The sequence below is a fragment of the Falco naumanni genome, chromosome 4 (genome assembly GCF_017639655.2).
Source record: "Falco naumanni isolate bFalNau1 chromosome 4, bFalNau1.pat, whole genome shotgun sequence".
Lineage (NCBI taxonomy): Eukaryota > Metazoa > Chordata > Aves > Falconiformes > Falconidae > Falco > Falco naumanni.
Genome location: NC_054057.1, coordinates 108,816,339 through 108,844,252, shown reverse-complemented (window position 1 = coordinate 108,844,252; position 27,914 = coordinate 108,816,339). Strand labels below are relative to the sequence as shown.

Below are 27,914 nucleotides of genomic sequence, written 5' to 3'. Positions count from 1 at the left end.
CAAAGTACCTTTCCCCACTTGCTATGTTTTGGTTCTTTTGAGTAAGTTCTCACTATCTCAAATCAGTTCTTTGCATAATAAGCATGCTAATCAGGGGATAAAGAGACAGGAAGATTAATTTATAAATTCATTAGCGTTACACATGCTAAGGTTAGAGCCAAGGTTAGTTACACTGTAATCAACAGTAATCCTACAAGACTAAATATCTTTGTTGGATGAACACTGCTTTAGCATGAAATTTCAGGTTTTAATGTTTTGTCTGGTGCAATTGCCAAGCAGTCATTTGTAGTTCTGGTGATAACCCAGAACTGAAACCTCAGAAGGGTGTTTGTCAGCAGGTTTTTGTGCAATCTTAAAATGTTCAGTCACTTTAGTAACAGTAGACAAAACTTGTTTTCTTTCTCATGTAAAATGTCTACAAAAAATTGTATGAAACACATGAATAAAATTATAAGAATCGCCAAATACCCCAGTATTGGCCTATTTTACAGTCATGGAGTTCCATTTAAAATTTGTAAAATTTGTCGTTTGAGATGAAAAGCCCACTGAGCGCCATTGCCATGCAGCCTGGGCCAGCCATGAGGTCACAGTGGGGCTGTGAGGTCACAGAGCTCCGCGGTGATGCGCCAGCTATAAATAGCGATGCCTCAGCCCCTAGCTGGAACTGTAGCAGACGCAGCAGCGGTGGCGACAGCGGCACTGGCAGTATCATGTCGTTGCAGGGACCCATGACTCTTGCTCGCCACCTCAACATCATCCTCCTCCTCCTGGTGACCCTGCATGCCAGGGCTGCCTGGTCTGCACCTTGGCAAGAGCAGGAAGCAGGTAAGCACTCGGCACATTTGCGACCTTTCACGGGCCAGCGGGCTCTTCTGCCCAAGAAGCGTGGATGTGGCTTTTCCCTCGAGTGCTTTAGCAAGGGCTTCCCCTGCGTGTGTGTGAGAGCTGTGAGAGTAAGAAAGCCCACATGGGCCTTATGTTGGCCCATGCGCTCCCTGAGGGATCTTGTTCATGGCATGGCTTAAAGAGTGTGTTGGGGAGCTGCCAGGTGCCAGCCAAGAGGTCACCAGGCCCCTCTGCAGCGCTGGCAATCTCCCCTGGGTCTGGTTCCCACGCTGTTACCTGAGCCTCTTCCAGTGCCTGCGGTTCACTAAGGCAGAAGTGGATGCCAACAGGCAATGGCAACATTTCCCCTCTGTGCTTGCTTCTAGGTGAGGATGTTGCCAAAGTTTATCGAGATGCATGGAAGGCTGTTGGTTTGGAGCCCTTGGGGCATCCTGGAGGTAAGCGCTCAATGTCCCTTTCCTTGAAAGAAGAAACAGTGCCAATGTGACAAGAGCTTACTCATGTGCAATTCTCCTGAAGAGCCTCCCAAGGGTTACACCATCCCGAATTCGTAGCCTGTTGCTGTCCTCGAGCCTGAGAGCCATCCCATGGGTAAATCAGTGGGAGGAAGCTGCATCTACCTTCTAGGCTTCTTTCCGCCTGAAGAGCAAGTTGCTCCGTCCGTGGCCCATGCGCAGACATGGAGGAGAGCAGAGAGGGAACGGGCCGGGCTCAGAGATGCGCCCTGTGGAGCTTTGCCTTGCAAAGCTGTCTGCTGTCCCTGGGAGCCTGAGCTGCTCCCAGTGCTGGCTGCCAAGCCAGCGGGCTCGTTGGGGTTGAGCTGGGAGCTGGTGTGAGCTCCAGGGAGTCCTCTGTCCCACCAGCTCCGCACGTGGTACGTTCCGTGCCAGCACGGTGCCAGTGCAGGCGCACGGTAACTCTTGGCACCATGCTCCTGAGCGCAAGGCAGAGATGAGTGCCGTGGAGGAAGCCCACCTTTGAGTGGCACTCGATGCCACTCTGATCTGAAGAAGTAACTTGAACTGTGTCACGGCAGCCGTTCTGTCCTGTGCTTTTTGCAGCCGTGGCTGTCGGCAAAGGTGCTGCGGATTCCCAGCTGGCTTCCAGGACTGAGCCTCTGGGAGATGGCACCATGGGTACGTCATGGCTTTCTCCTCCCTTTGAGATCCGCCAGCTCAAAGCCCAAAGGTCAGCCCGCTGGGCGCCTCTGCAGCTGTGGGGACAGAGATCTGCACGTGTGTGCCGTCTCCTTGCGCGGTCCCCTTACCGCTTCTGCGATCCAGTTCTGCCATTGTAGACCGCAGTAGATGACGGAAGCTGCTCTGGCTGTTCTGTTACAGGTGTGCCTGTAGGAAGGACTCGTCCAGCTCCTCGGCAGTGGGATGCTGCACGAGGCTGGCATCGCAGGGGTGAGTAGTCTGTCCGTGCTGACCTCACAGGCTAAGCACTGGTTTTCTGTAATTTATTTGGGTGAAACTGAATCGGGTCCTTTCCGTTAAGGTTCTGCAATAGAAAAGTACCGAGCTGAAGGAGAAAACGAGTCCTCGGAGCTAGTTGAGCACCTAACGCATGTGCTGGAGGAATGGAAGAGAGGACACGGTGGGTACATTTCACTGTGCCTCAGCTGTGAGACCCGGCAAGTGGAGGCGTGAGGTGCACGTCGGGGCTCGCTGTAGCCTGCGCAGTGGGAAGGGATCGCTCAGAGCCTCGCTGCAGCAATGCTGGGTTTCCCACCTTGCAGGTGCTGGTGAGCCACAGAGATGGTGCAGAGCCTCTGCTGCCAGTTGTGCTTCAAGCGGAGGGCCAGGGGCGGCTGCTGCCCCAGTTTTGCCATTACGGCTCGGAGCTGGTTTGTGCAGGCGTCTGCTGGCAGGCAGATTTGAGGGCCTGGCGAGCACTGAACTTGTGTTCAGCTCACGGGCAGCACTGCTTGCCCACTGGCCCAGTTCCAGGCAGGAGCGAGGTCCCAGGTGACGCCGGCTGCCCTTTCCTCATGCTGGAGGTCGGTGGGGATGCTGGATCGGCAGGCTTCTTGGGCTGTGCTGCATCTCCCGTCTACCGACCGATAGCTGGGATGGGGCAACCGTGACCGTTGCTGGTGCTTACAGGGAAGGGCGGAGGAGCCCTTCTCGAAAGGGCTGTTTCCCTGGCCGGACTGGCTGCAGCTTCTTCCCGTCCTCTTTGAAGGAAGGCATTTTGCATCGCTTTACGCGCTGCCAAAAGTGCAATGCAAACCAAAAGATGGCCTGCAATTTCCTGGTCCCCCAGCAGGTCAGGCTCAGGCGTGGCTGTTGCTTGGAGTAGGAACCAGGCGCAGGCTCCTCCCCCAGTGCCCACTCTGGCAAGTCACAGCAGCAGCCAAAGCTGAAAGTGTTTGGGGTTCCAGGCATCGGGACCATGTTCCGCAGATATGGGAAATGTGCCAAATGTCCCTCCCGCCCTAGCTGCATCCCCGAGCTTGCTGTGACCGCCGAGAGGCACAGGAGCAGCACAGAGCGGGATCCCTCCCTGAGCCGAGGTCCACAGCGATGCCCTGACTCCCAGACTAGGCAGAGGCTTAGGGGGAACCTCCCCGTCCTCCTGTGTCCTCTGTGCCTGAGACTCGCTGAGGCTTAACCTGCCCTCTCTGCTTTTGGCAGTGCCGTCAAAGCCTGGAGAAGACCACCACAGCAAGATAAATCAGGCTTATGAACCGGGCTCAGGTACGGAGCAGTCTTGCTGGGGTCCCCAAGTGGGAGACACATCCTGAAACCTGGGAGGTGCTGCAGGCGGTGCCTGTGCTGGAGAAAAGGCACTAGGGGGAGGGCAAGGCTTCAGTGCCACTTGAGAAGGCCTGAGTCTGTCCCCTCGGGGTGTGGGAACTGTCTCACGGGGAGGGAGAGCTGGGGTGGCACTGCCTGCTGCAGGGATGGTTCCTGTCCGTGTCCCTCAAAGGGTCAAGCAGCTGCGCCCCCGCTGTGCTCCCCTTCTGGCCTTCTGGGTTTGGTTGGGTGGGACACCCTGCCCCAAAGGGTGGGAACGTGCCTCCAGGCACCAGTACTGGGAGGAAACAGAGAATGTCTTGGCCGGATCAATCGTGCTGCACGCTTACCAGTGGTGCGCAGGACGGGCTAACGTTCCTAATTGCTCCTGCAGACATGATCAGCGAGAGACCCACAGAGTTTTATGATCCCCCGAGCACCTCAAATGTTCCGGGTCCCAGAGATCCTGGGAAGTCCTCTATTAAAGGTGCAGTAGCAGCTATTATTTCTCTGCAAGTTCAGTTTCTATTGGGCTGTGTCTGCATCTGGTGGCGAAGGAAGAAGAAAGAGTGAGTACATTTCCCTCCGTCCTCTTCCTCTGATGGCTGCTCAGAGCCACGAAGCATTTCTAGTCAGGCTGCTGCGGAGTGGCAGCCTGGTGGCTGCCCAAAAGCAAGGGCAGGACGAGAAAGAGCGGGGCAAGAGATTGCCCCAGCCAGGGAGGCGCCCAGTAGCGCTGGCTGATGGCCACCGAACCTGCCCTGAGGAGTCCCCCTGCTCGGGGCTGCCATGCGGTGCGGGTGTCCACGTCGGCCAAGGCATGCCAGCGGCTCTGCCCGTGCTGGGGAGCCTTGCCAGCTCTGGGCCGTGCTGTGGGGGACAGTCTGTGCGCCCCCTCTGCAGCTGAGCGCCTCAGCGGCCTCCTCTCTCCACAGGCCCAGCGCTGGCACTTCAAGAATCCAGCAGGAAACCCATGGCTCTCGCTTGCACCCGGACAGCCAGAGCAGCCACCCTGGCAGCCCTCAGAGCTGGACCCAAAGACAGCAGAGGACACTGCCACCTAAAGAAGGAGCGTGCTCAGCCTCTCCATGGCCCGGGTGCCCCCCGAGCCCGTTCGCAGCCACCCTGGAGCAGAGGAGACAGACCAGCATCCTCCAGCCCCCCACCAAACAGGAATGGCCCTCACAGCCCCCGAGCCCGTTCCCAGACTCCGTACATCAGAGGAACCAGGAAAGTGTCTCTCAGCTGCAGCAGTCCCCACGTCCTCCAAGCCCTCCGCCGCTACCGACACCTCCGAGCCCTCCGAGCCCACTACCGAGAACTCCGAACCCTCTGAACCCACCGCCACTACTGAGACCTCCGAGCCCTCCGAGCCCCTCACTGCTACCAAGACCTTCGAGCACTCCGAGTCCACCGCTGCTACCAAGCCCTCCGAGCCCTGCGAGCCCCTTACCGCTACCGAGCCCTCCGAGCCCCTCACTGCTACCGACACCTTCGAGCACTCCGAGTCCACCACCGCTACCGAGCCCTCCGAGCCCCTCACTGCTACAGAGATTTTCGAGCACTCCGAGTTCACCACCGCTACCGAGCCCTCCGAGCCCCTCACTGCTACCGACACCTTCGAGCACTCCGAGTCCACCACCGCTACCGAGCCCTCCGAGCCCTGCGAGCCCCCTGCGACTACCGAGCCCTCCGAGCCCCTCACTGCTGCCGAGACCACCGAGCTCTCCGAGCCCCCCGCTGCTACCGAGCACCCACCACTTTTGAGCCCTCCAAGGCCTCCGACCTCCCACTGCTGCCAAGCCCTCTGAGACCCCTGAGGGCCCTGAGCCTCCTGAGACCCCTGAGCTCACTGCTCCAGCCGCACAGCAGGGGCTGAAGGCAGCCATACCAGGGTAGGAGTTGGGGGTGCACTGACAGAGCCCCAACCGACAGCTTCGGGGCTCAGCTGCTGAACACAAAAGACAGTGTGACACAGAGCTGTCACACAAGTGTCCAGGGGGTACCAACAGCAAACCAAGCGAGGCACCAGCACCGGCTGGGCTCCACACCTGGGCGCAGCCGTCGATGCCCACTATGTCGGCAGGCAGGAGCTGGGCACGGGCGCGTGGGGAAAGCCCCAATGGCGGCACTACACGTTCTGCTCCACAGCTCACCACTTATCGATGCATCCCTGACTGCCAACCTGCTGCAAACAGGTCATTAGCCTGAGGGGCAGGTCCTGTCCCTTTCTCCTACAACGCAAGACACCCTCTGATGCCATCCGGGCTGCTCCTGAAGTGATTAAAGAGCTGGGAGAACAGGAAGCATGGTCAGGTCTCCTTCTCAATACAGTTCTCCTGCGTGGATCGCAGAGAAACCTCATGGCAAGTGGTGACTAGCGGTAGATGACAGAGCCCTGAACACCGCCGCTGAACAGCGCCCTGCGGCTGCTCCCGGTCCGAGTGGTAGAGTCCCTTGTGTCAACGAAGAAGCTCTGCCAGGAGTGGTGGCAGTAGCTGGGAAGGATAGGTGGTGTTGGCTCCCCGTGTCGGGGACAGATAGGGAGAGGTCTCCTTTCACCAGGCGGGGACTGCCGTTTACATGGACCGCCTGACCTCAGTCTTTTGAACATTGTCCTGCCATTGCTCCTGCTCCACCAGATGCAGAGCTGGAAGCATCAACATTAGCACAGAGGTCGCTGTGATGCAGTTACTGTGTGACAGAAGGTGTGAAAGCCAGCGTCGCTGCAGCGAGGCTCCAATCCATCCCTTCCCGCTTTGTAGGCTACAGCGTGGCCAGACGTGCATCTAAAACCTCTGGCTGCCGAGTCTCATGGCTAAGGCAGAGTGAAATACGGGATCATGGAATGTTTGGGGTTGGAAGGGACCTTTACAGGTCATTGAGTCCAACCCCCCTGCAACGAGCAGAGCCACCTTCAACGGGATCACTTTGCTCAGCTGAGCTTGAATGTTTCCAGGGATGGGGCATCCACCACCTCTCTGGGCAACCTGTTCCAGTGTTTCACCACCCTCAGCATAAAAAAAACCCACCTGCTGTCCTTGTGTCTAGTCTTAATCTGCCCACTTCCAGCTTCAAACCATTGCCCCTTCTCCCTAGGGCTGCAGGCCCTGCTCAAATCTCTGTCCCCGTCTCTCTGATAAGCGCCCATTAAGTATTGGAAGACCAGAATCAGGTCTCCCCAGAGCCTTCTCTTCGCCAGGCTGAACAACCCCACCTCTCTCTGCCTTTTTTTCAGAGCAGAGGAGTTCCATCCCTTCGATCATTTTGGTGGCTTCTTTTGATGCAGCCCAGGACACGGTTGGCTTTCTGGCCTGCGAGCGCACATTGCTGGTTCATGCCCAGCTGTTCTTCCACCAGTACCCCCAAGTCCTTCCTGGCAGGGCGGCTCTCAGTGGTACCGGGCGTTGCCCTGAGCCTGGTGCAGGACCTTGCACGTGGCCTTCTTGAGCCTCATGAGGTTCACATGGGCCGCTTCTCCAGCTTGTCCAGGTCCCTCTGGACAGCAGCCCATTGCTCAGGCACATCAGCTGCACCACTCGGCTTCGTGTCATCTGCAAACTTGCTGAGGGTGCACCCGATCCCACTGTCTTATGTCATTGATGAAGCTATTAAACAGTACTGCTCCCAAGAGGGGCCCCTGAGGGACACCACTCGTCCCCAGTCTCCGTCCGCACACTGAGCTGTTCACCACTGCCGTCAGGATGGCACTGTCCAGCCAAGTCCTTATCCACCAAGCAGTCCACGCGTCAGATCCACATTTCTCCGATTGATGGAGAAGGATGTTGTGAGAGACAATATCAAAGGCCAAAGAAGCCTGGAGAGATGACACCTGTAGCTCTTCCCTTGCCCACCGAGGTACTCACCCTACCACTGAAGGCCACTGGGTTGTTCAGGCAACATACACCCACCGTGTGCTCTCTCAAGGTTTCCTTTTGCACGTCAAATACTTTAAGAGAATATTTTTTCTGTTTTATTGACTGACTTTGCCCTTTGAGGACCCCAACAGAAAGTATTCCCTTAAGTTTCACGTGAAGGAGAAAGGGAAGAGTGAAGGCTTCATCTTTCCCGTCAAACAAACGTGACTTGTTAGCCCTGGGGTCCCCCAAGGCGCAAACCAGGCTCCAGCCGGGAAGCTGCCCACAGGAGGGGATCTGACACTTGTCTTGAGGCTGAAATCATTCACTCCTCAGCTTCGTGAGCTGTTGCTAACAGCACCTGAGGAGGTCAGAAATGCCCTGGCTGCGCTCCCCAGGTCATCTGGGGCACTGTGAGCTCTGCGCTGCCCCTGTGACAGTGCCCGGAAAAGAGGGCAGAGCTGCGGGCTCAGCCCCAGGTGGGACCGTGTGCCAGCCCTTGGACGGAGCTGCCCGACGGGGCGTGCTCCCCAGCCTGGGAGGGCAGCTGCCCCGGCTGTGCTCCAGCGGCTCTCCCCCTGAGCACCGTTGCCATGCGGCCCGGGCCGGCCGTGAGGTCACAGTGGGGCTGTGAGGTGACAGTGGGGCTGTGAGGTCACGGAGCTCCACGGCGATGCACCAGCTACAAGTACCCATGCCTCAGCCCCCAGCCGCAACTGCACCAGATGCAGCAGCAGCAGTGACAGCAGCACAGGATCATGTGGCTGAAGGGAGCCATGGCCCTCATTCAGCACTGCTTCCTCCTCCTCCTCCTCCTGGAGGCCCTACCTGCCAGGGCTGCACCTTGGCAAGAGCAGGAAGCAGGTAAGCACTCGGCACACTTGCGACCTTTCACGGGCCAGCGGGCTCCTCTCCCCGAGAAGCGTGGATGTGGCTTTTCCCTCGAGCGCTTTAGCGAGGGCTTCCCCTGCGTGTGTGAGAGCTGTGCGGGTACGAAAGCCCCCAGGGGCCCTATGTTGGCCCACGCGCTCCCTGAGGGGTCTTGTTCATGGCATGGCTTGAAGAGCATGTTAGAGAGCTGCCAGGTGCCGGCCAAGAGGTCACCAGGCCCCTCTGCAGCGCTGGCAATCTCCCCTGGGTCTGGTTCCCACGCTGTTACCTGAGCCTCTTCCAGTGCCTGCGGTTCACTAAGGCACAAGCGGATGCCAACAGGCAATGGCAACATTTCCCCTCTGTGCTTGCTTCTAGGTGAGGATGTTGCCAAAGTTTATCGAGATGCATGGCAGGCTGTTGGTTTGGAGCCCTTGGGGCATCCTGGAGGTAAGCGCTCAATGTCCCTTTCCTTGAAAGAAGAAACAGTGCCAATGTGACAAGAGCTTACTCATGTGCAATTCTCCTGAAGAGCCTCCCAAGGGTTACACCATCCCGAATTCGTAGCCTGTTGCTGTCCTCGAGCCTGAGAGCCATCCCACGGGTAAATCAGTGGGAGGAAGCTGCATCTACCTTCTAGGCTTCTTTCCGCCTGAAGAGCAAGTTGCTCCGTCCGTGGCCCATGCGCAGACATGGAGGAGAGCAGAGAGGGAACGGGCCGGGCTCAGAGATGCGCCCTGTGGAGCTTTGCCTTGCAAAGCTGTCTCCTGGCCCCTGGGAGCCTGAGCTGCTCCCAGTGCTGGCTGCCAAGCCAGCGGGCTCGTTGGGGTTGAGCTGGGAGCTGGTGTGAGCTCCAGGGAGTCCTTTGTCCCACCAGCTCCGCACGTGGTACGTTCCGTGCCAGCACTGTGCCAGTGCAGGCGCACGGTAACTCTTGGCACCATGCTCCTGAGCGGAAGGCAGAGATGAGTGCCGTGGAGGAAGCCCACCTTTGAGTGGCACTCGATGCCACTCTGATCTGAAGAAGTAACTTGAACTGTGTCACGGCAGCCGTTCTGTCCTGTGCTTTTTGCAGCCGTGGCTGTCGGCAAAGGTGCTGCAGATTCCCAGCTGGCTTCCAGGACTGAGCCTCTGGGAGATGGCACCATGGGTACATCATGGCTTTCTCCTCCCTTTGAGATCCGCCAGCTCAAAGCCCAAAGGTCAGCCCGCTGGGCGCCTCTGCAGCTGTGGGGACAGAGATCTGCACGTGTGTGCTGTCTCCTTGCGCGGTCCCCTTACCGCTTCTGCGATCCAGTTCTGCCATTGTAGACCGCAGTAGATGACGGAAGCTGCTCTGGCTGTTCTGTTACAGGTGTGCCTGTAGGAAGGACTCGTCCAGCTCCTCGGCAGTGGGATGCTGCACGAGGCTGGCATCGCAGGGGTGAGTAGTCTGTCCGTGCTGACCTCACAGGCTAAGCACTGGTTTTCTGTAATTTATTTGGGTGAAACTGAATCGGGTCCTTTCCGTTAAGGTTCTGCAATAGAAAAGTACCGAGCTGAAGGAGAAAACGAGTCCTCGGAGCTAGTTGAGCACCTAAGGCATGTGCTGGAGGAATGGAAGAGAGGACACGGTGGGTACATTTCACTGTGCCTCAGCTGTGAGACCCGGCAAGTGGAGGCGTGAGGTGCACGTCGGGGCTCGCTGTAGCCTGCGCAGTGGGAAGGGATCGCTCAGAGCCTCGCTGCAGCAATGCTGGGTTTCCCACCTTGCAGGTGCTGGTGAGCCACAGAGATGGTGCAGAGCCTCTGCTGCCAGTTGTGCTTCAAGCGGAGGGCCAGGGGCGGCTGCTGCCCCAGTTTTGCCGTTACGGCTCGGAGCTGGTTTGTGCAGGCGTCTGCTGGCAGGCAGATTTGAGGGCCTGGCGAGCGCTGAACTTGTGTTCAGCTCACGGGCAGCACTGCTTGCCCACTGGCCCAGTTCCAGGCAGGAGCGAGGTCCCAGGCGACGCCGGCTGCCCTTTCCTCATGCTGGAGGTCGGTGGGGATGCTGGTTCGGCAGGCTTCTTGGGCTGTGCTGCATCTCCCGTCTACCGACCGATAGCTGGGATGGGGCAACCGTGACCGTTGCTGGTGCTTACAGGGAAGGGCGGAGGAGCCCTTCTCGAAAGGGCTGTTTCCCTGGCCGGACTGGCTGCAGCTTCTTCCCGTCCTCTTTGAAGGAAGGCATTTTGCATCGCTTTACGCGCTGCCAAAAGTGCAATGCAAACCAAAAGATGGCCTGCAATTTCCTGGTCCCCCAGCAGGTCAGGCTCAGGCGTGGCTGTTGCTTGGAGTAGGAACCAGGCGCAGGCTCCTCCCCCAGTGCCCACTCTGGCAAGTCACAGCAGCAGCCAAAGCTGAAAGTGTTTTGGGTTCCAGGCATCGGGACCAGTTCCACAGATATGGGAAATGTGCCAAATGTCCCTCCCACCCTAGCTGCATCCCCGAGCTTGCTGTGACTGCCGAGAGGCACAGGAGCAGCACAGAGCGGGATCCCTCCCTGAGCCGAGGTCCACAGCGATGCCCTGACTCCCAGACTAGGCATAGGGTTAGGGGGAACCTCCCCGTCCTCCTGTGTCCTCTGTGCCTGAGACTCGCTGAGGCTTAACCTGCCCTCTCTGCTTTTTGGCAGTGCCGTCAAAGCCTGGAGAAGACCACCACAGCAAGATAAATCAGGCTTATGAACCGGGCTCAGGTACGGAGCAGTCTTGCTGGGGTCCCCAAGTGGGAGACACATCCTGAAACCTGGGAGGTGCTGCAGGCGGTGCCTGTGCTGGAGAAAAGGCACTAGGGGGAGGGCAAGGCTTCAGTGCCACTTGAGAAGGCCTGAGTCTGTCCCCTCGGGGTGTGGGAACTGTCTCACGGGGAGGGAGAGCTGGGGTGGCACTGCCTGCTGCAGGGACGGTTTCTGTCCGTGTCCCTCGAAGGGTCAAGCAGCTGCGCCCCCCCTGTGCTCCCCTTCTGGCCTTCTGGGTTTGGTTGGGTGGGACACTCTGCCCCAAGGGGTGGGAACGTGCCTCCAGGCACCAGTACTGGGGGGAAACAGAGAATGTCCTGGCCGGATCAATCGTGCTGCACGCTTACCAGTGGTGCGCAGGACGGGCTAACTTTTCAAATTGCTCCTACAGACGTGATCAGCGAGAGAACCGCAAGGGCTGATGAACCCCCAACCACCGCAAGTCTTCTCTGTCCCCAAGATGCGCGGAGGCACTGTATGATAGCCACAGCAGCAACCATGCTTTCCGTGCCAGTTGGAATAGTGTTGGTCTGTGTCATCATCCGGCGGTGGATGAAGAAAGAAGAGTGAGTTGTTGATTCCCCCCACACTGCTTCCTCTGATGGCTGCTCAGAGCCACGAAGCATTTCTAGTCAGGCTGCTGCGGAGTGGCAGCCTGGTGGCTGCCCAAAAGCAAGGGCAGGACGAGAAAGAGCGGGGCAAGAGATTGCCCCAGCCAGGGAGGCGCCCAGTAGCGCTGGCTGATGGCCACCGAACCTGCCCTGAGGAGTCCCCCTGCTCGGGGCTGCCATGCGGTGCGGGTGTCCACGTCGGCCAAGGCGTGCCAGCGGCTCTGCCCGTGCTGGGGAGCCTTGCCAGCTCTGGGCCGTGCTGTGGGGGACAGTCCGTGTGCCCCCTCTGCAGCTGAGCGCCTCAGCGGCCTCCTCTCTCCACAGGCCCGTCGCTGGAGCTTCTAGAGTCCAGAAGGAAACCCATGGCTCTCGCTTCCACCCGGACAGCCAGAGCAGCCGCGCAAGCACCCCTCAGAGCTGGACCCAAAGACAGCAGAGGACACTGCCGCCTGAACAACCAGCGCGCTCATCCTCCCCACGGCCCCCGCGACCGCCTCCCCCATTCGCAGCCGCCTTTCAGCAGAGGAGCCCGACCAGCACCCTCCAGACCCCAGCCAAAGGGAAACGGCCTCCACGCCCCCCGAACCCATCTCCGGCCGCCCTTCAGATGAGCCATACCAGCACCCCCCAGCACCCCACCGACTGGGACTTGCCCTCGCCCCCCCCAAGCCCATTCCTGGAATCTTTGCATCAGATGAACCAGGAAAGTGTCTCTCAGCTGCAGCAGTCCCCACGTCCTCCGAGACCTCCACCACTACCGAGACCTCCAAGCCCACCGAGCCCCCCGCCGCTACCGAGCACCCACCACTTTTGAGCCCTCCAAGGCCTCCGACCTCCCACTGCTGCCAAGCCCTCTGAGACCCCTGAGGGCCCTGAGCCTCCTGAGACTCCCACACACCCCTGAGCTCACTGCTCCAGCCGCACAGCAGGGGCTGAAGGCAGCCACACCAGGGTAGGAGTTGGGGGTGCACTGACAGAGCCCCAACTGACAGCTTCGGGGCTCAGCCGCTGAACACAAAAGACAGTGTGACACAGAGCTGTCACACAAGTGTCCAGGGGGTACCAACAGCAAACCAAGCGAGGCACCAGCACCGGCTGGGCTCCACACCTGGGCACAGCCGTCGATGCCCACTATGTCGGCAGGCAGGAGCTGGGCACGGGCGCGTGGGGAAAGCCCCAATGGCGGCACTACACGTTCTGCTCCACAGCTCACCACTTATCGATGCATCCCTGACTGCCAACCTGCTGCAAACAGGTCATTAGCCTGAGGGGCAGGTCCTGTCCCTTTCTCCTACAACGCAAGACACCCTCTGATGCCATCCAGGCTGCTCCTGAATTGATTAAAGAGCTGGGAGAACAGGAAGCATGGTCACGTCTCCTTCTTGATACAGTTCTCCTGCGTGGATTGCAGAGAAACCTCATGGCAAGTGGTGACTAGCGGTAGATGACAGAGCCCTGAGCACTGCCGCTGAACAGCGCCCTGCGGCTGCTCCCGGTCCGAGTGGTAGAGTCCCTTGTGTCAACGAAGAAGCCCTGCCAGGAGTGGTGGCAGTAGCTGGGAAGGATAGGTGGTGTTGGCTCCCCGTGTCGGGGACAGATAGGGAGAGGTCTCCTTTCACCAGGCGGGGACTGCCGTTTACATGGACCGCCTGACCACAGTGTTTTGAACATTGACCTGCCATTGCTCCTGCTCCACCGGCTGCAGAGCTGGAAGCATCAACATTAGCACAGAGGTCGCTGTGATGCAGTTACTGTGAGACAGAAGGTGTGAAAGCCAGCGTCGCTGCAGCGAGGCTCCAATCCATCCCTTCCCGCTTTGTAGGCTACAGCATGGCCAGACGTGCATCTAAAACCTCTGGCTGCCGAGTCTCATGGCTAAGGCAGAGTGAAATACGGGATCATGGAATGTTTGGGGTTGGAAGGGACCTTTACAGGTCATTGAGTCCAACCCCCCTGCAACGAGCAGAGCCACCTTCAACGGGATCACTTTGCTCAGCTGAGCTTGAATGTTTCCAGGGATGGGGCATCCACCACCTCTCTGGGCAACCTGTTCCAGTGTTTCACCACCCTCAGCATAAAAAAAACCCACCTGCTGTCCTTGTGTCTAGTCTTAATCTGCCCACTTCCAGCTTCAAACCATTGCCCCTTCTCCCTAGGGCTGCAGGCCCTGCTCAAATCTCTGTCCTCGTCTCTCTGATAAGCGCCCATTAAGTATTGGAAGACCAGAATCAGGTCTCCCCAGAGCCTTCTCTTCGCCAGGCTGAACAACCCCACCTCTCTCTGCCTTTTTTTCAGAGCAGAGGAGTTCCATCCCTTCGATCATTTTGGTGGCTTCTTTTGATGCAGCACAGGACACGGTTGGCTTTCTGGCCTGCGAGCGCACATTGCTGGTTCATGCCCAGCTGTTCTTCCACCAGTACCCCCAAGTCCTTCCTGGCAGGGCGGCTCTCAGTGGTACCGGGTGTTGCCCTGAGCCTGGTGCAGGACCTTGCACGTGGCCTTCTTGAGCCTCATGAGGTTCACATGGGCCGCTTCTCCAGCTTGTCCAGGTCCCTCTGGACAGCAGCCCATCGCTCAGGCGCATCAGCTGCACCACTCGGCTTCGTGTCATCTGCAAACTTGCTGAGGGTGCACCCGATCCCACTGTCTTATGTCATTGATGAAGCTATTAAACAGTACTGCTCCCAAGAGGGGCCCCTGAGGGACACACTCGTCCTCAGTCTCCGTCCGCACACTGAGCTGTTCACCACTGCCGTCAGGATGGCACTGTCCAGCCAATTCCTTATCCACCAAGCAGTCCACGCATCAGATCCACATTTCTCCAATTGATGGAGAAGGATGTTGTGAGAGACAATATCAAAGGCCAAAGAAGCCTGGAGAGATGACACCTGTAGCTCTTCCCTTGCCCACCGAGGTACTCACCCTACCACTGAAGGCCACTGGGTTGTTCAGGCAACATACACCCACCGTGTGCTCTCTCAAGGTTTCCTTTTGCACGTCAAATACTTTAAGAGAATATTTTTTCTGTTTTATTGACTGACTTTGCCCTTTGAGGACCCCAACAGAAAGTATTCCCTTAAGTTTCACGTGAAGGAGAAAGGGAAGAGTGAAGGCTTCATCTTTCCCGTCAAACAAACGTGACTTGTTAGCCCTGGGGTCCCCCAAGGCGCAAACCAGGCTCCAGCCGGGAAGCTGCCCACAGGAGGGGATCTGGCACTTGTCTTGAGGCTGAAATCATTCACTCCTCAGCCTTGTGAGCTGTTGCTAACAGCACCTGAGGAGGTCAGAAATGCCCTGGCTGCGCTCCCCAGGTCATCTGGGGCACTGTGAGCTCCGCGCTGCCCCTGTGACAGTGCCCGGAAAAGAGGGCAGAGCTGCGGGCTCAGCCCCAGGTGGGACCGTGTGCCAGCCCTTGGACGGAGCTGCCCGACGGGGCGTGCTCCCCAGCCTGGGAGGGCAGCTGCCCCGGCTGTGCTCCAGCGGCTCTCCCCCTGAGCACCGTTGCCATGCGGCCCGGGCCGGCCGTGAGGTCACAGTGGGGCTGTGAGGTGACGGAGCTCCACGGCGATGCACCAGCTACAAGTACCCATGCCTCAGCCCCCAGCCGCAACTGCACCAGATGCAGCAGCAGCAGTGACAGCAGCACAGGATCATGTGGCTGAAGGGAGCCATGGCCCTCATTCAGCACTGCCTCCTCCTCCTCCTCCTCCTGGAGGCCCTACCTGCCAGGGCTGCACCTTGGCAAGAGCAGGAAGCAGGTAAGCACTCGGCACACTTGCGACCTTTCACGGGCCAGCGGGCTCCTCTCCCCGAGAAGCGTGGATGTGGCTTTTCCCTCGAGCGCTTTAGCGAGGGCTTCCCCTGCGTGTGTGAGAGCTGTGCGGGTACGAAAGCCCCCAGGGGCCCTATGTTGGCCCACGCGCTCCCTGAGGGATCTTGTTCATGGCATGGCTTGAAGAGCGTGTTAGAGAGCTGCCAGGTGCCAGCCAAGAGGTCACCAGGCCCCTCTGCAGCGCTGGCAATCTCCCCTGGGTCTGGCTCCCACGCTGTTACCTGAGCCCCGTCCGGTGCCTGCGGTTCACTAAGGCACAAGCGGATGCCAACAGGCAACGGAAACATTTCCCCTCTGTGCTTGCTTCTAGGTGAGGATGTTGCCAAAGTTTATCGAGATGCATGGCAGGCAGTTGGTTTGGAGCCCTTGGGGCATCCTGGAGGTAAGCGCTCAATGTCCCTTTCCTTGAAAGAAGAAACAGTGCCAATGTGACAAGAGCTTACTCATGTGCAATTCTCCTGAAGAGCCTCCCAAGGGTTACACCATCCCGAATTCGTAGCCTGTTGCTGTCCTCGAGCCTGAGAGCCATCCCACGGGTAAATCAGTGGGAGGAAGCTGCATCTACCTTCTAGGCTTCTTTCCGCCTGAAAAGCAAGTTGCTCCGTCCGTGGCCCATGCGCAGACATGGAGGAGAGCAGAGAGGGAACGGGCCGGGCTCAGAGATGCGCCCTGTGGAGCTTTGCCTTGCAAAGCTGTCTCCTGGCCCCTGGGAGCCTGAGCTGCTCCCAGTGCTGGCTGCCAAGCCAGCGGGCTCGTTGAGGTTGAGCTGGGAGCTGGTGTGAGCTCCAGGGAGTCCTTTGTCCCACCAGCTCCGCACGTGGTACGTTCCGTGCCAGCACGGTGCCAGTGCAGGCGCACGGTAACTCTTGGCACCATGCTCCTGAGCGGAAGGCAGAGATGAGTGCCGTGGAGGAAGCCCACCTTTGAGTGGCACTCGATGCCACTCTGATCTGAAGAAGTAACTTGAACTGTGTCACGGCAGCCGTTCTGTCCTGTGCTTTTTGCAGCCGTGGCTGTCGGCAAAGGTGCTGCAGATTCCCAGCTGGCTTCCAGGACTGAGCCTCTGGGAGATGGCACCATGGGTACATCATGGCTTTCTCCTCCCTTTGAGATCCGCCAGCTCAAAGCCCAAAGGTCAGCCCGCTGGGCGCCTCTGCAGCTGTGGGGACAGAGATCTGCACGTGTGTGCTGTCTCCTTGCGCGGTCCCCTTACCGCTTCTGCGATCCAGTTCTGCCATTGTAGACCGCAGTAGATGACGGAAGCTGCTCTGGCTGTTCTGTTACAGGTGTGCCTGTAGGAAGGACTCGTCCAGCTCCTCGGCAGTGGGATGCTGCACGAGGCTGGCATCGCAGGGGTGAGTAGTCTGTCCGTGCTGACCTCACAGGCTAAGCACTGGTTTTCTGTAATTTATTTGGGTGAAACTGAATCGGGTCCTTTCCGTTAAGGTTCTGCAATAGAAAAGTACCGAGCTGAAGGAGAAAACGAGTCCTCGGAGCTAGTTGAGCACCTAACGCATGTGCTGGAGGAATGGAAGAGAGGACACGGTGGGTACATTTCACTGTGCCTCAGCTGTGAGACCCAGCAAGTGGAGGCATGAGGTGCACGTCGGGGCTCGCTGTAGCCTGCGCAGTGGGAAGGGATCGCTCAGAGCCTCGCTGCAGCAATGCTGGGTTTCCCACCTTGCAGGTGCTGGTGAGCCACAGAGATGGTGCAGAGCCTCTGCTGCCAGTTGTGCTTCAAGCGGAGGGCCAGGGGCGGCTGCTGCCCCAGTTTTGCCGTTACGGCTCGGAGCTGGTTTGTGCAGGCGTCTGCTGGCAGGCAGATTTGAGGGCCTGGCGAGCGCTGAACTTGTGTTCAGCTCACGGGCAGCACTGCTTGCCCACTGGCCCAGTTCCAGGCAGGAGCGAGGTCCCAGGCGACGCCGGCTGCCCTTTCCTCATGCTGGAGGTCGGTGGGGATGCTGGTTCGGCAGGCTTCTTGGGCTGTGCTGCATCTCCCGTCTACCGACCGATAGCTGGTATGGGGCAACCGTGACCGTTGCTGGTGCTTACAGGGAAGGGCGGAGGAGCCCTTCTCAAAAGGGCTGTTTCCCTGGCCGGACTGGCTGCAGCTTCTTCCCGTCCTCTTTGAAGGAAGGCATTTTGCATCGCTTTACGCGCTGCCAAAAGTGCAATGCAAACCAAAAGATGGCCTGCAATTTCCTGGTCCCCCAGCAGGTCAGGCTCAGGCGTGGCTGTTGCTTGGAGTAGGAACCAGGCGCAGGCTCCTCCCCCAGTGCCCACTCTGGCAAGTCACAGCAGCAGCCAAAGCTGAAAGTGTTTGGGGTTTCCAGGCATCGGGACCAGTTCCACAGATATGGGAAATGTGCCAAATGTCCCTCCCGCCCTAGCTGCATCCCCGAGCTTGCTGTGACCGCCGAGAGGCACAGGAGCAGCACAGAGCGGGATCCCTCCCTGAGCCGAGGTCCACAGCGATGCCCTGACTCCCAGACTAGGCAGAGGCTTAGGGGGAACCTCCCCGTCCGACTGTGTCCTCTGTGCCTGAGACTCGCTGAGGCTTAACCTGCCCTCTCTGCTTTTTGGCAGTGCCGTCAAAGCCTGGAGAAGACCACCACAGCAAGATAAATCAGGCTTATGAACCGGGCTCAGGTACGGAGCAGTCTTGCTGGGGTCCCCAAGTGGGAGACACATCCTGAAACCTGGGAGGTGCTGCAGGCGGTGCCTGTGCTGGAGAAAAGGCACTAGGGGGAGGGCAAGGCTTCAGTGCCACTTGAGAAGGCCTGACTCTGTCCCCTCGGGGTGTGGGAACTGTCTCACGGGGAGGGAGAGCTGGGGTGGCACTGCCTGCTGCAGGGACGGTTCCTGCCCGTGTCACTCAAAGGGTCAAGCAGCTGCGCCCCCCCTGTGCTCCCCTTCTGGCCTTCTGGGTTTGGTTGGGTGGGACACCCTGCCCCAAGGGGTGGGAACGTGCCTCCAGGCACCAGTACTGGGGGGAAACAGAGAATGTCCTGGCCGGATCAATCGTGCTGCACGCTTACCAGTGGTGCGCAGGACGGGCTAACGTTCCTAATTGCTCCTACAGACGTGATCAGCGAGAGAACCGCAAGGGCTGATGAACCCCCAACCACCGCAAGTCTTCTCTGTCCCCAAGATGCGCGGAGGCACTGTATGATAGCCACAGCAGCAACCATGCTTTCCGTGCCAGTTGGAATAGTGTTGGTCTGTGTCATCATCCGGCGGTGGATGAAGAAAGAAGAGTGAGTTGTTGATTCCCCCCACACTGCTTCCTCTGATGGCTGCTCAGAGCCACGAAGCATTTCTAGTCAGGCTGCTGCGGAGTGGCAGCCTGGTGGCTGCCCAAAAGCAAGGGCAGGACGAGAAAGAGCGGGGCAAGAGATTGCCCCAGCCAGGGAGGCGCCCAGTAGCGCTGGCTGATGGCCACCGAACCTGCCCTGAGGAGTCCCCCTGCTCGGGGCTGCCATGCGGTGCGGGTGTCCACGTCGGCCAAGGCGTGCCAGCGGCTCTGCCCGTGCTGGGGAGCCTTGCCAGCTCTGGGCCGTGCTGTGGGGGACAGTCCGTGCGCCCCCTCTGCAGCTGAGCGCCTCAGCGGCCTCCTCTCTCCACAGGCCCGTCGCTGGAGCTTCTAGAGTCCAGAAGGAAACCCATGGCTCTCGCTTCCACCCGGACAGCCAGAGCAGCCGCGCAAGCACCCCTCAGAGCTGGACCCAAAGACAGCAGAGGACACTGCCGCCTGAACAACCAGCGCGCTCATCCTCCCCACGGCCCCCGCGACCGCCTCCCCCATTCGCAGCCGCCTTTCAGCAGAGGAGCCCGACCAGCACCCTCCAGACCCCAGCCAAAGGGAAACGGCCTCCACGCCCCCCGAACCCATCTCCGGCCGCCCTTCAGATGAGCCATACCAGCACCCCCCAGCACCCCACCGACTGGGACTTGCCCTCGCCACCCCCAAGCCCATTCCTGGAATCTTTGCATCAGATGAACCAGGAAAGTGTCTCTCAGCTGCAGCAGTCCCCACGTCCTCCGAGACCTCCACCGCTACCGAGACCTCCAAGCCCACCGAGCCCTCCGCCACTACCGAGCACCCACCACTTTTGAGCCCTCCAAGGCCTCCGACCTCCCACTGCTGCCAAGCCCTCTGAGACCCCTGAGGGCCCTGAGCCTCCTAAGACTCCCACACACCCCTGAGCTCACTGCTCCAGCCGCACAGCAGGGGCTGAAGGCAGCCACACCAGGGTAGGAGTTGGGGGTGCACTGACAGAGCCCCAACCGACAGCTTCGGGGCTCAGCCGCTGAACACAAAAGACAGTGTGACACAGAGCTGTCACACAAGTGTCCAGGGGGTACCAACAGCAAACCAAGCGAGGCACCAGCACCGGCTGGGCTCCACGACTGGGCGCAGCCGTGGATGCCCACTATGTCGGCAGGCAGGAGCTGGGCACGGGCTCGTGGGGAAAGCCCCAATGGCGGCACTACGCGCTCTGCTCCACAGCTCAGCACGTATCAACGCATCCCTGACTGCCAACCTGCTGCAAACAGGTCATTAGCCTGAGGGGCAGGTCCTGTCCCTTTCTCCTACAACGCAAGGCACCCTCTGATGCCATCCAGGCTGCTCCTGAATTGATTAAAGAGCTGGGAGAACAGGAAGCGTGGTCACGTCTCCTTCTTGATACAGTTCTCCTGCGTGGATTGCAGAGAAACCTCATGGCAAGTGGTGACTAGCGGTAGATGACAGAGCCCTGAGCACCGCCGCTGAACAGCGCCCTGCGGCTGCTCCCGGTCCGAGTGGTAGAGTCCCTTGTGTCAACGAAGAAGCCCTGCCAGGAGTGGTGGCAGTAGCTGGGAAGGATAGGTGGTGTTGGCTCCCCGTGTCGGGGACAGATAGGGAGAGGTCTCCTTTCACCAGGCGGGGACTGCCGTTTACATGGACCGCCTGACCACAGTGTTTTGAACATTGACCTGCCATTGCTCCTGCTCCACCGGCTGCAGAGCTGGAAGCATCAACATTAGCGCAGAGGTCGCTGTGATGCAGTTACTGTGAGACAGAAGGTGTGAAAGCCAGCGTCGCTGCAGCGAGGCTCCAATCCATCCCTTCCCGCTTTGTAGGCTACAGCATGGCCAGACGTGCATCTAAAACCTCTGGCTGCCGAGTCTCATGGCTAAGGCAGAGTGAAATACGGGATCATGGAATGTTTGGGGTTGGAAGGGACCTTTACAGGTCATTGAGTCCAACCCCCCTGCAACGAGCAGAGCCACCTTCAACGGGATCACTTTGCTCAGCTGAGCTTGAATGTTTCCAGGGATGGGGCATCCACCACCTCTCTGGGCAACCTGTTCCAGTGTTTCACCACCCTCAGCATAAAAAAAAACCCACCTGCTGTCCTTGTGTCTAGTCTTAATCTGCCCACTTCCAGCTTCAAACCATTGCCCCTTCTCCCTAGGGCTGCGGGCCCTGCTCAAATCTCTGTCCTCGTCTCTCTGATAAGCGCCCATTAAGTATTGGAAGACCAGAATCAGGTCTCCCCAGAGCCTTCTCTTCGCCAGGCTGAACAACCCCACCTCTCTCTGCCTTTTTTTCAGAGCAGAGGAGTTCCATCCCTTTGATCATTTTGGTGGCTTCTTTTGATGCAGCACAGGACACGGTTGGCTTTCTGGCCTGCGAGCGCACATTGCTGGTTCATGCCCAGCTGTTCATCCACCATTACCCCCAAGTCCTTCCTGGCAGGGCGGCTCTCAGTGGTACCGGGCGTTGCCCTGAGCCTGGTGCAGGACCTTGCACGTGGCCTTCTTGAGCCTCATGAGGTTCACATGGGCCGCTTCTCCAGCTTGTCCAGGTCCCTCTGGACAGAAGCCCATCGCTCAGGCGCATCAGCTGCACCACTCGGCTTCGTGTCATCTGCAAACTTGCTGAGGGTGCACCCGATCCCACTGTCTTATGTCATTGATGAAGCTATTAAACAGTACTGCTCCCAAGAGGGGCCCCTGAGGGACACCACTCGTCCCCAGTCTCCGTCCGCACACTGAGCTGTTCACCACTGCCGTCAGGATGGCACTGTCCAGCCAAGTCCTTATCCACCAAGCAGTCCACGCATCAGATCCACATTTCTCCGATTGATGGAGAAGGATGTTGTGAGAGACAATATCAAAGGCCAAAGAAGCCTGGAGAGATGACACCTGTAGCTCTTCCCTTGCCCACCGAGGTACTCACCCTACCACAGAAGGCCACTGGGTTGTTCAGGCAACATACACCCACCGTGTGCTCTCTCAAGGTTTCCTTTTGCACGTCAAATACTTTAAGAGAATATTTTTTCTGTTTTATTGACTGACTTTGCCCTTTGAGGACCCCAACAGAAAGTATTCCCTTAAGTTTCACGTGAAGGAGAAAGGGAAGAGTGAAGGATTCATCTTTCCCGTCAAACAAACGTGACTTGTTAGCCCTGGGGTCCCCCAAGGCGCAAACCAGGCTCCAGCTGGGAAGCTGCCCACAGGAGGGGATCTGGCACTTGTCTTGAGGCTGAAATCATTCACTCCTCAGCCTCGTGAGCTGTTGCTAACAGCACCTGAGGAGGTCAGAAATGCCCTGGCTGCGCTCCCCAGGTCATCTGGGGCACTGTGAGCTCCGCGCTGCCCCTGTGACAGTGCCCGGAAAAGAGGGCAGAGCTGCGGGCTCAGCCCCAGGTGGGACCGTGTGCCAGCCCTTGGACGGAGCTGCCCGACGGGGCGTGCTCCCCAGCCTGGGAGGGCAGCTGCCCCGGCTGTGCTCCAGCGTCTCTCCCCCTGAGCACCGTTGCCACGCGGCCTGGGCCGGCCGTGAGGTCACAGTGGGGCTGTGAGGTGACAGTGGGGCTGTGAGGTCATGGAGCTCCACGGCGATGTACCAGCTATAAATACCCATGCCTCAGCCCCCAGCCGCAACTGCACCAGATGCAGCAGCAGCAGTAACAGCAGCACAGGATCATGTGGCTGAAGGGAGCCATGGCCCTCATTCAGCACTGCCTCCTCCTCCTCCTCCTCCTGGAGGCCCTACCTGCCAGGGCTGCACCTTGGCAAGAGCAGGAAGCAGGTAAGCACTCGGCACACTTGCGACCTTTCACGGGCCAGCGGGCTCCTCTCCCCGAGAAGCGTGGATGTGGCTTTTCCCTCGAGCGCTTTAGCGAGGGCTTCCCCTGCGTGTGTGAGAGCTGTGCGGGTACGAAAGCCCCCAGGGGCCCTATGTTGGCCCACACGCTCCCTGAGGGGTCTTGTTCATGGCATGGCTTGAAGAGCGTGTTAGAGAGCTGCCAGGTGCCGGCCAAGAGGTCACCAGGCCCCTCTGCAGCGCTGGCAATCTCCCCTGGGTCTGGCTCCCACGCTGTTACCTGAGCCCCGTCCGGTGCCTGCGGTTCACTAAGGCACAAGCGGATGCCAACAGGCAACGGAAACATTTCCCCTCTGTGCTTGCTTCTAGGTGAGGATGTTGCCAAAGTTTATCGAGATGCATGGAAGGCTGTTGGTTTGGAGCCCTTGGGGCATCCTGGAGGTAAGCGCTCAATGTCCCTTTCCTTGAAAGAAGAAACAGTGCCAATGTGACAAGAGCTTACTCATGTGCAATTCTCCTGAAGAGCCTCCCAAGGGTTACACCATCCCGAATTCGTAGCCTGTTGCTGTCCTCGAGCCTGAGAGCCATCCCACGGGTAAATCAGTGGGAGGAAGCTGCATCTACCTTCTAGGCTTCTTTCCGCCTGAAAAGCAAGTTGCTCCGTCCGTGGCCCATGCGCAGACATGGAGGAGAGCAGAGAGGGAACGGGCCGGGCTCAGAGATGCGCCCTGTGGAGCTTTGCCTTGCAAAGCTGTCTCCTGGCCCCTGGGAGCCTGAGCTGCTCCCAGTGCTGGCTGCCAAGACAGCGGGCTCGTTGGGGTTGAGCTGGGAGCTGGTGTGAGCTCCAGGGAGTCCTTTGTCCCACCAGCTCCGCACGTGGTACGTTCCGTGCCAGCACTGTGCCAGTGCAGGCGCACGGTAACTCTTGGCACCATGCTCCTGAGCGGAAGGCAGAGATGAGTGCCGTGGAGGAAGCCCACCTTTGAGTGGCACTCGATGCCACTCTGATCTGAAGAAGTAACTTGAACTGTGTCACGGCAGCCGTTCTGTCCTGTGCTTTTTGCAGCCGTGGCTGTCGGCAAAGGTGCTGCGGATTCCCAGCTGGCTTCCAGGACTGAGCCTCTGGGAGATGGCACCATGGGTACGTCATGGCTTTCTCCTCCCTTTGAGATCTGCCAGCTCAAAGCCCAAAGGTCAGCCCGCTGGGCGCCTCTGCAGCTGTGGGGACAGAGATCTGCACGTGTGTGCTGTCTCCTTGCGCGGTCCCCTTACCGCTTCTGCGATCCAGTTCTGCCATTGTAGACCGCAGTAGATGACGGAAGCTGCTCTGGCTGTTCTGTTACAGGTGTGCCTGTAGGAAGGACTCGTCCAGCTCCTCGGCAGTGGGATGCTGCACGAGGCTGGCATCGCAGGGGTGAGTAGTCTGTCCGTGCTGACCTCACAGGCTAAGCACTGGTTTTCTGTAATTTATTTGGGTGAAACTGAACCGGGTCCTTTCCGTTAAGGTTCTGCAATAGAAAAGTACAGAGCTGAAGGAGAAAACGAGTCCTCGGAGCTAGTTGAGCACCTAAGGCATGTGCTGGAGGAATGGAAGAGAGGACACGGTGGGTACATTTCACTGTGCCTCAGCTGTGAGACCCGGCAAGTGGAGGCGTGAGGTGCACGTCGGGGCTCGCTGTAGCCTGCGCAGTGGGAAGGGATCGCTCAGAGCCTCGCTGCAGCGATGCTGGGTTTCCCACCTTGCAGGTGCTGGTGAGCCACAGAGATGGTGCAGAGCCTCTGCTGCCAGTTGTGCTTCAAGCGGAGGGCCAGGGGCGGCTGCTGCCCCAGTTTTGCCGTTACGGCTCGGAGCTGGTTTGTGCAGGCGTCTGCTGGCAGGCAGATTTGAGGGCCTGGCGAGCGCTGAACTTGTGTTCAGCTCACGGGCAGCACTGCTTGCCCACTGGCCCAGTTCCAGGCAGGAGCGAGGTCCCAGGCGACGCCGGCTGCCCTTTCCTCATGCTGGAGGTCGGTGGGGATGCTGGTTCGGCAGGCTTCTTGGGCTGTGCTGCATCTCCCGTCTACCGACCGATAGCTGGGATGGGGCAACCGTGACCGTTGCTGGTGCTTACAGGGAAGGGCGGAGGAGCCCTTCTCGAAAGGGCTGTTTCCCTGGCCGGACTGGCTGCAGCTTCTTCCCGTCCTCTTTGAAGGAAGGCATTTTGCATCGCTTTACGCGCTGCCAAAAGTGCAATGCAAACCAAAAGATGGCCTGCAATTTCCTGGTCCCCCAGCAGGTCAGGCTCAGGCGTGGCTGTTGCTTGGAGTAGGAACCAGGCGCAGGCTCCTCCCCCAGTGCCCACTCTGGCAAGTCACAGCAGCAGCCAAAGCTGAAAGTGTTTGGGGTTCCAGGCATCGGGACCAGTTCCGCAGATATGGGAAATGTGCCAAATGTCCCTCCCGCCCTAGCTGCATCCCCGAGCTTGCTGTGACCGCCGAGAGGCACAGGAGCAGCACAGAGCGGGATCCCTCCCTGAGCCAAGGTCCACAGCGATGCCCTGACTCCCAGACTAGGCAGAGGCTTAGGGGGAACCTAAGTTCCCGTCCTCCTGTGTCCTCTGTGCCTGAGACTCGCTGAGGCTTAACCTGCCCTCTCTGCTTTTGGCAGTGCCGTCAAAGCCTGGAGAAGACCACCACAGCAAGATAAATCAGGCTTATGAACCGGGCTCAGGTACGGAGCAGTCTTGCTGGGGTCCCCAAGTGGGAGACACATCCTGAAACCTGGGAGGTGCTGCAGGCGGTGCCTGTGCTGGAGAAAAGGCACTAGGGGGAGGGCAAGGCTTCAGTGCCACTTGAGAAGGCCTGAGTCTGTCCCCTCGGGGTGTGGGAACTGTCTCACGGGGAGGGAGAGCTGGGGTGGCACTGCCTGCTGCAGGGACGGTTCCTGCCCGTGTCACTCAAAGGGTCAAGCAGCTGCGCCCCCCCTGTGCTCCCCTTCTGGCCTTCTGGGTTTGGTTGGGTGGGACACCCTGCCCCAAGGGGTGGGAACGTGCCTCCAGGCACCAGTACTGGGGGGAAACAGAGAATGTCCTGGCCGGATCAATCGTGCTGCACGCTTACCAGTGGTGCGCAGGACGGGCTAACTTTTCAAATTGCTCCTACAGACGTGATCAGCGAGAGAACCGCAAGGGCTGATGAACCCCCAACCACCGCAAGTCTTCTCTGTCCCCAAGATGCGCGGAGGCACTGTATGATAGCCACAGCAGCAACCATGCTTTCCGTGCCAGTTGGAATAGTGTTGGTCTGTGTCATCATCCGGCGGTGGATGAAGAAAGAAGAGTGAGTTGTTGATTCCCCCCACACTGCTTCCTCTGATGGCTGCTCAGAGCCACGAAGCATTTCTAGTCAGGCTGCTGCGGAGTGGCAGCCTGGTGGCTGCCCAAAAGCAAGGGCAGGACGAGAAAGAGCGGGGCAAGAGATTGCCCCAGCCAGGGAGGCGCCCAGTAGCGCTGGCTGATGGCCACCGAACCTGCCCTGAGGAGTCCCCCTGCTCGGGGCTGCCATGCGGTGCGGGTGTCCACGTCGGCCAAGGCGTGCCAGTGGCTCTGCCCGTGCTGGGGAGCCTTGCCAGCTCTGGGCCGTGCTGTGGGGGACAGTCCGTGCGCCCCCTCTGCAGCTGAGCGCCTCAGCGGCCTCCTCTCTCCACAGGCCCGTCGCTGGAGCTTCTAGAGTCCAGAAGGAAACCCATGGCTCTCGCTTCCACCCGGACAGCCAGAGCAGCCGCGCAAGCACCCCTCAGAGCTGGACCCAAAGACAGCAGAGGACACTGCCGCCTGAACAACCAGCGCGCTCATCCTCCCCACGGCCCCCGCGACCGCCTCCCCCATTCGCAGCCGCCTTTCAGCAGAGGAGCCCCGACCAGCACCCTCCAGACCCCAGCCAAAGGGAAACGGCCTCCACGCCCCCCGAACCCATCTCCGGCCGCCCTTCAGATGAGCCATACCAGCACCCCCCAGCACCCCACCGACTGGGACTTGCCCTCGCCACCCCCAAGCCCATTCCTGGAATCTTTGCATCAGATGAACCAGGAAAGTGTCTCTCAGCTGCAGCAGTCCCCACGTCCTCCGAGACCTCCACCGCTACCGAGACCTCCAAGCCCACCGAGCCCTCCGCCGCTACCGAGCACCCACCACTTTTGAGCCCTCCAAGGCCTCCGACCTCCCACTGCTGCCAAGCCCTCTGAGACCCCTGAGGGCCCTGAGCCTCCTAAGACTCCCACACACCCCTGAGCTCACTGCTCCAGCCGCACAGCAGGGGCTGAAGGCAGCCACACCAGGGTAGGAGTTGGGGGTGCACTGACAGAGCCCCAACCGACAGCTTCGGGGCTCAGCCGCTGAACACAAAAGACAGTGTGACACAGAGCTGTCACACAAGTGTCCAGGGGGTACCAACAGCAAACCAAGCGAGGCACCAGCACCGGCTGGGCTCCACGCCTGGGCGCAGCCATGGATGCCCACTATGTCGGCAGGCAGGAGCTGGGCACAGGCTCGTGGGGAAAGCCCCAATGGCGGCACTACGCGCTCTGCTCCACAGCTCAGCACGTATCAACGCATCCCTGACTGCCAACCTGCTGCAAACAGGTCATTAGCCTGAGGGGCAGGTCCTGTCCCTTTCTCCTACAACGCAAGGCACCCTCTGATGCCATCCAGGCTGCTCCTGAATTGATTAAAGAGCTGGGAGAACAGGAAGCGTGGTCACGTCTCCTTCTTGATACAGTTCTCCTGCGTGGATTGCAGAGAAACCTCATGGCAAGTGGTGACTAGCGGTAGATGACAGAGCCCTGAGCACTGCCGCTGAACAGCGCCCTGCGGCTGCTCCCGGTCCCAGTGGTAGAGTCCCTTGTGTCAACGAAGAAGCCCTGCCAGGAGTGGTGGCAGTAGCTGGGAAGGATAGGTGGTGTTGGCTCCCCGTGTCGGGGACAGATAGGGAGAGGTCTCCTTTCACCAGGCGGGGACTGCCGTTTACATGGACCGCCTGACCACAGTGTTTTGAACATTGTCCTGCCATTGCTCCTGCTCCACCGGCTGCAGAGCTGGTAGCATCAACATTAGCGCAGAGGTCGCTGTGATGCAGTTACTGTGAGACAGAAGGTGTGAAAGCCAGTGTCGCTGCAGCGAGGCTCCAATCCATCCCTTCCCGCTTTGTAGGCTACAGCATGGCCAGACGTGCATCTAAAACCTCTGGCTGCCGAGTCTCATGGCTAAGGCAGAGTGAAATACGGGATCATGGAATGTTTGGGGTTGGAAGGGACCTTTACAGGTCAT

General features: G+C 59.2%; 7 protein-coding genes across 9 annotated transcripts in view; all 7 read left to right on the top strand.

Annotated features, from left to right (window-relative positions):
- Nucleotides 1–533: 533 nt before the first annotated feature.
- On the top strand, nucleotides 534–3,772 carry LOC121086886. Its single transcript, XM_040591303.1, has 6 exons — nucleotides 534–825; nucleotides 1,212–1,283; nucleotides 1,908–1,982; nucleotides 2,187–2,255; nucleotides 2,347–2,445; nucleotides 3,486–3,772. The coding sequence occupies exons 1-6, from the start codon at nucleotides 534–536 to the stop codon at nucleotides 3,593–3,595; spliced, it is 717 nt and encodes a 238-aa protein (XP_040447237.1). The 3' UTR covers nucleotides 3,596–3,772.
- LOC121086932 (translation initiation factor IF-2-like) overlaps nucleotides 561–27,914 on the top strand; it is a 533,674-nt gene continuing 506,320 nt past the window's right edge. The window contains exons 1-2 of the mRNA XM_040591393.1: nucleotides 561–602; nucleotides 8,080–8,098. The gene's annotated coding sequence lies outside the window, so the exon portion shown is untranslated. The remainder of the gene's footprint in view (nucleotides 603–8,079; nucleotides 8,099–27,914) is intronic.
- On the top strand, nucleotides 759–12,661 carry LOC121086878 (verprolin-like). Its single transcript, XM_040591288.1, has 8 exons — nucleotides 759–796; nucleotides 8,280–8,764; nucleotides 9,390–9,464; nucleotides 9,669–9,737; nucleotides 9,829–9,927; nucleotides 10,968–11,030; nucleotides 11,464–11,638; nucleotides 12,008–12,661. The coding sequence occupies exons 2-8, from the start codon at nucleotides 8,647–8,649 to the stop codon at nucleotides 12,495–12,497; spliced, it is 1,089 nt and encodes a 362-aa protein (XP_040447222.1). The 5' UTR covers nucleotides 759–796; nucleotides 8,280–8,646; the 3' UTR covers nucleotides 12,498–12,661.
- LOC121086604 (proteoglycan 4-like) lies at nucleotides 4,529–5,398 on the top strand. The gene has a single exon (XM_040590517.1). It carries the CDS (start codon nucleotides 4,676–4,678, stop codon nucleotides 5,396–5,398), a length of 723 nt encoding a protein of 240 aa, XP_040446451.1. The 5' UTR covers nucleotides 4,529–4,675.
- LOC121086882 (DNA-directed RNA polymerase II subunit RPB1-like) overlaps nucleotides 14,144–27,914 on the top strand; it is a 527,323-nt gene continuing 513,552 nt past the window's right edge. The window contains exon 1 of one of the 2 annotated variants that reach the window (XM_040591296.1): nucleotides 14,144–15,231. The gene's annotated coding sequence lies outside the window, so the exon portion shown is untranslated. The remainder of the gene's footprint in view (nucleotides 15,232–27,914) is intronic. The other variant, XM_040591294.1, reaches the window with a different exon arrangement.
- On the top strand, nucleotides 15,190–19,822 carry LOC121086603 (verprolin-like). The gene is made up of 8 exons (XM_040590516.1): nucleotides 15,190–15,265; nucleotides 15,826–15,897; nucleotides 16,523–16,597; nucleotides 16,802–16,870; nucleotides 16,962–17,060; nucleotides 18,102–18,164; nucleotides 18,598–18,772; nucleotides 19,142–19,822. The coding sequence occupies exons 1-8, from the start codon at nucleotides 15,190–15,192 to the stop codon at nucleotides 19,629–19,631; spliced, it is 1,119 nt and encodes a 372-aa protein (XP_040446450.1). The 3' UTR covers nucleotides 19,632–19,822.
- LOC121086877 overlaps nucleotides 22,417–27,914 on the top strand; it is a 503,078-nt gene continuing 497,580 nt past the window's right edge. For both annotated transcript variants that reach the window (XM_040591286.1, XM_040591287.1), the window contains exons 1-7: nucleotides 22,417–22,596; nucleotides 22,981–23,052; nucleotides 23,678–23,752; nucleotides 23,957–24,025; nucleotides 24,117–24,215; nucleotides 25,259–25,321; nucleotides 25,755–25,929. In XM_040591286.1, the coding sequence (XP_040447220.1) occupies nucleotides 22,491–22,596; nucleotides 22,981–23,052; nucleotides 23,678–23,752; nucleotides 23,957–24,025; nucleotides 24,117–24,215; nucleotides 25,259–25,321; nucleotides 25,755–25,929 (659 nt within the window). In that variant the 5' untranslated portion in view covers nucleotides 22,417–22,490. The remainder of the gene's footprint in view (nucleotides 22,597–22,980; nucleotides 23,053–23,677; nucleotides 23,753–23,956; nucleotides 24,026–24,116; nucleotides 24,216–25,258; nucleotides 25,322–25,754; nucleotides 25,930–27,914) is intronic.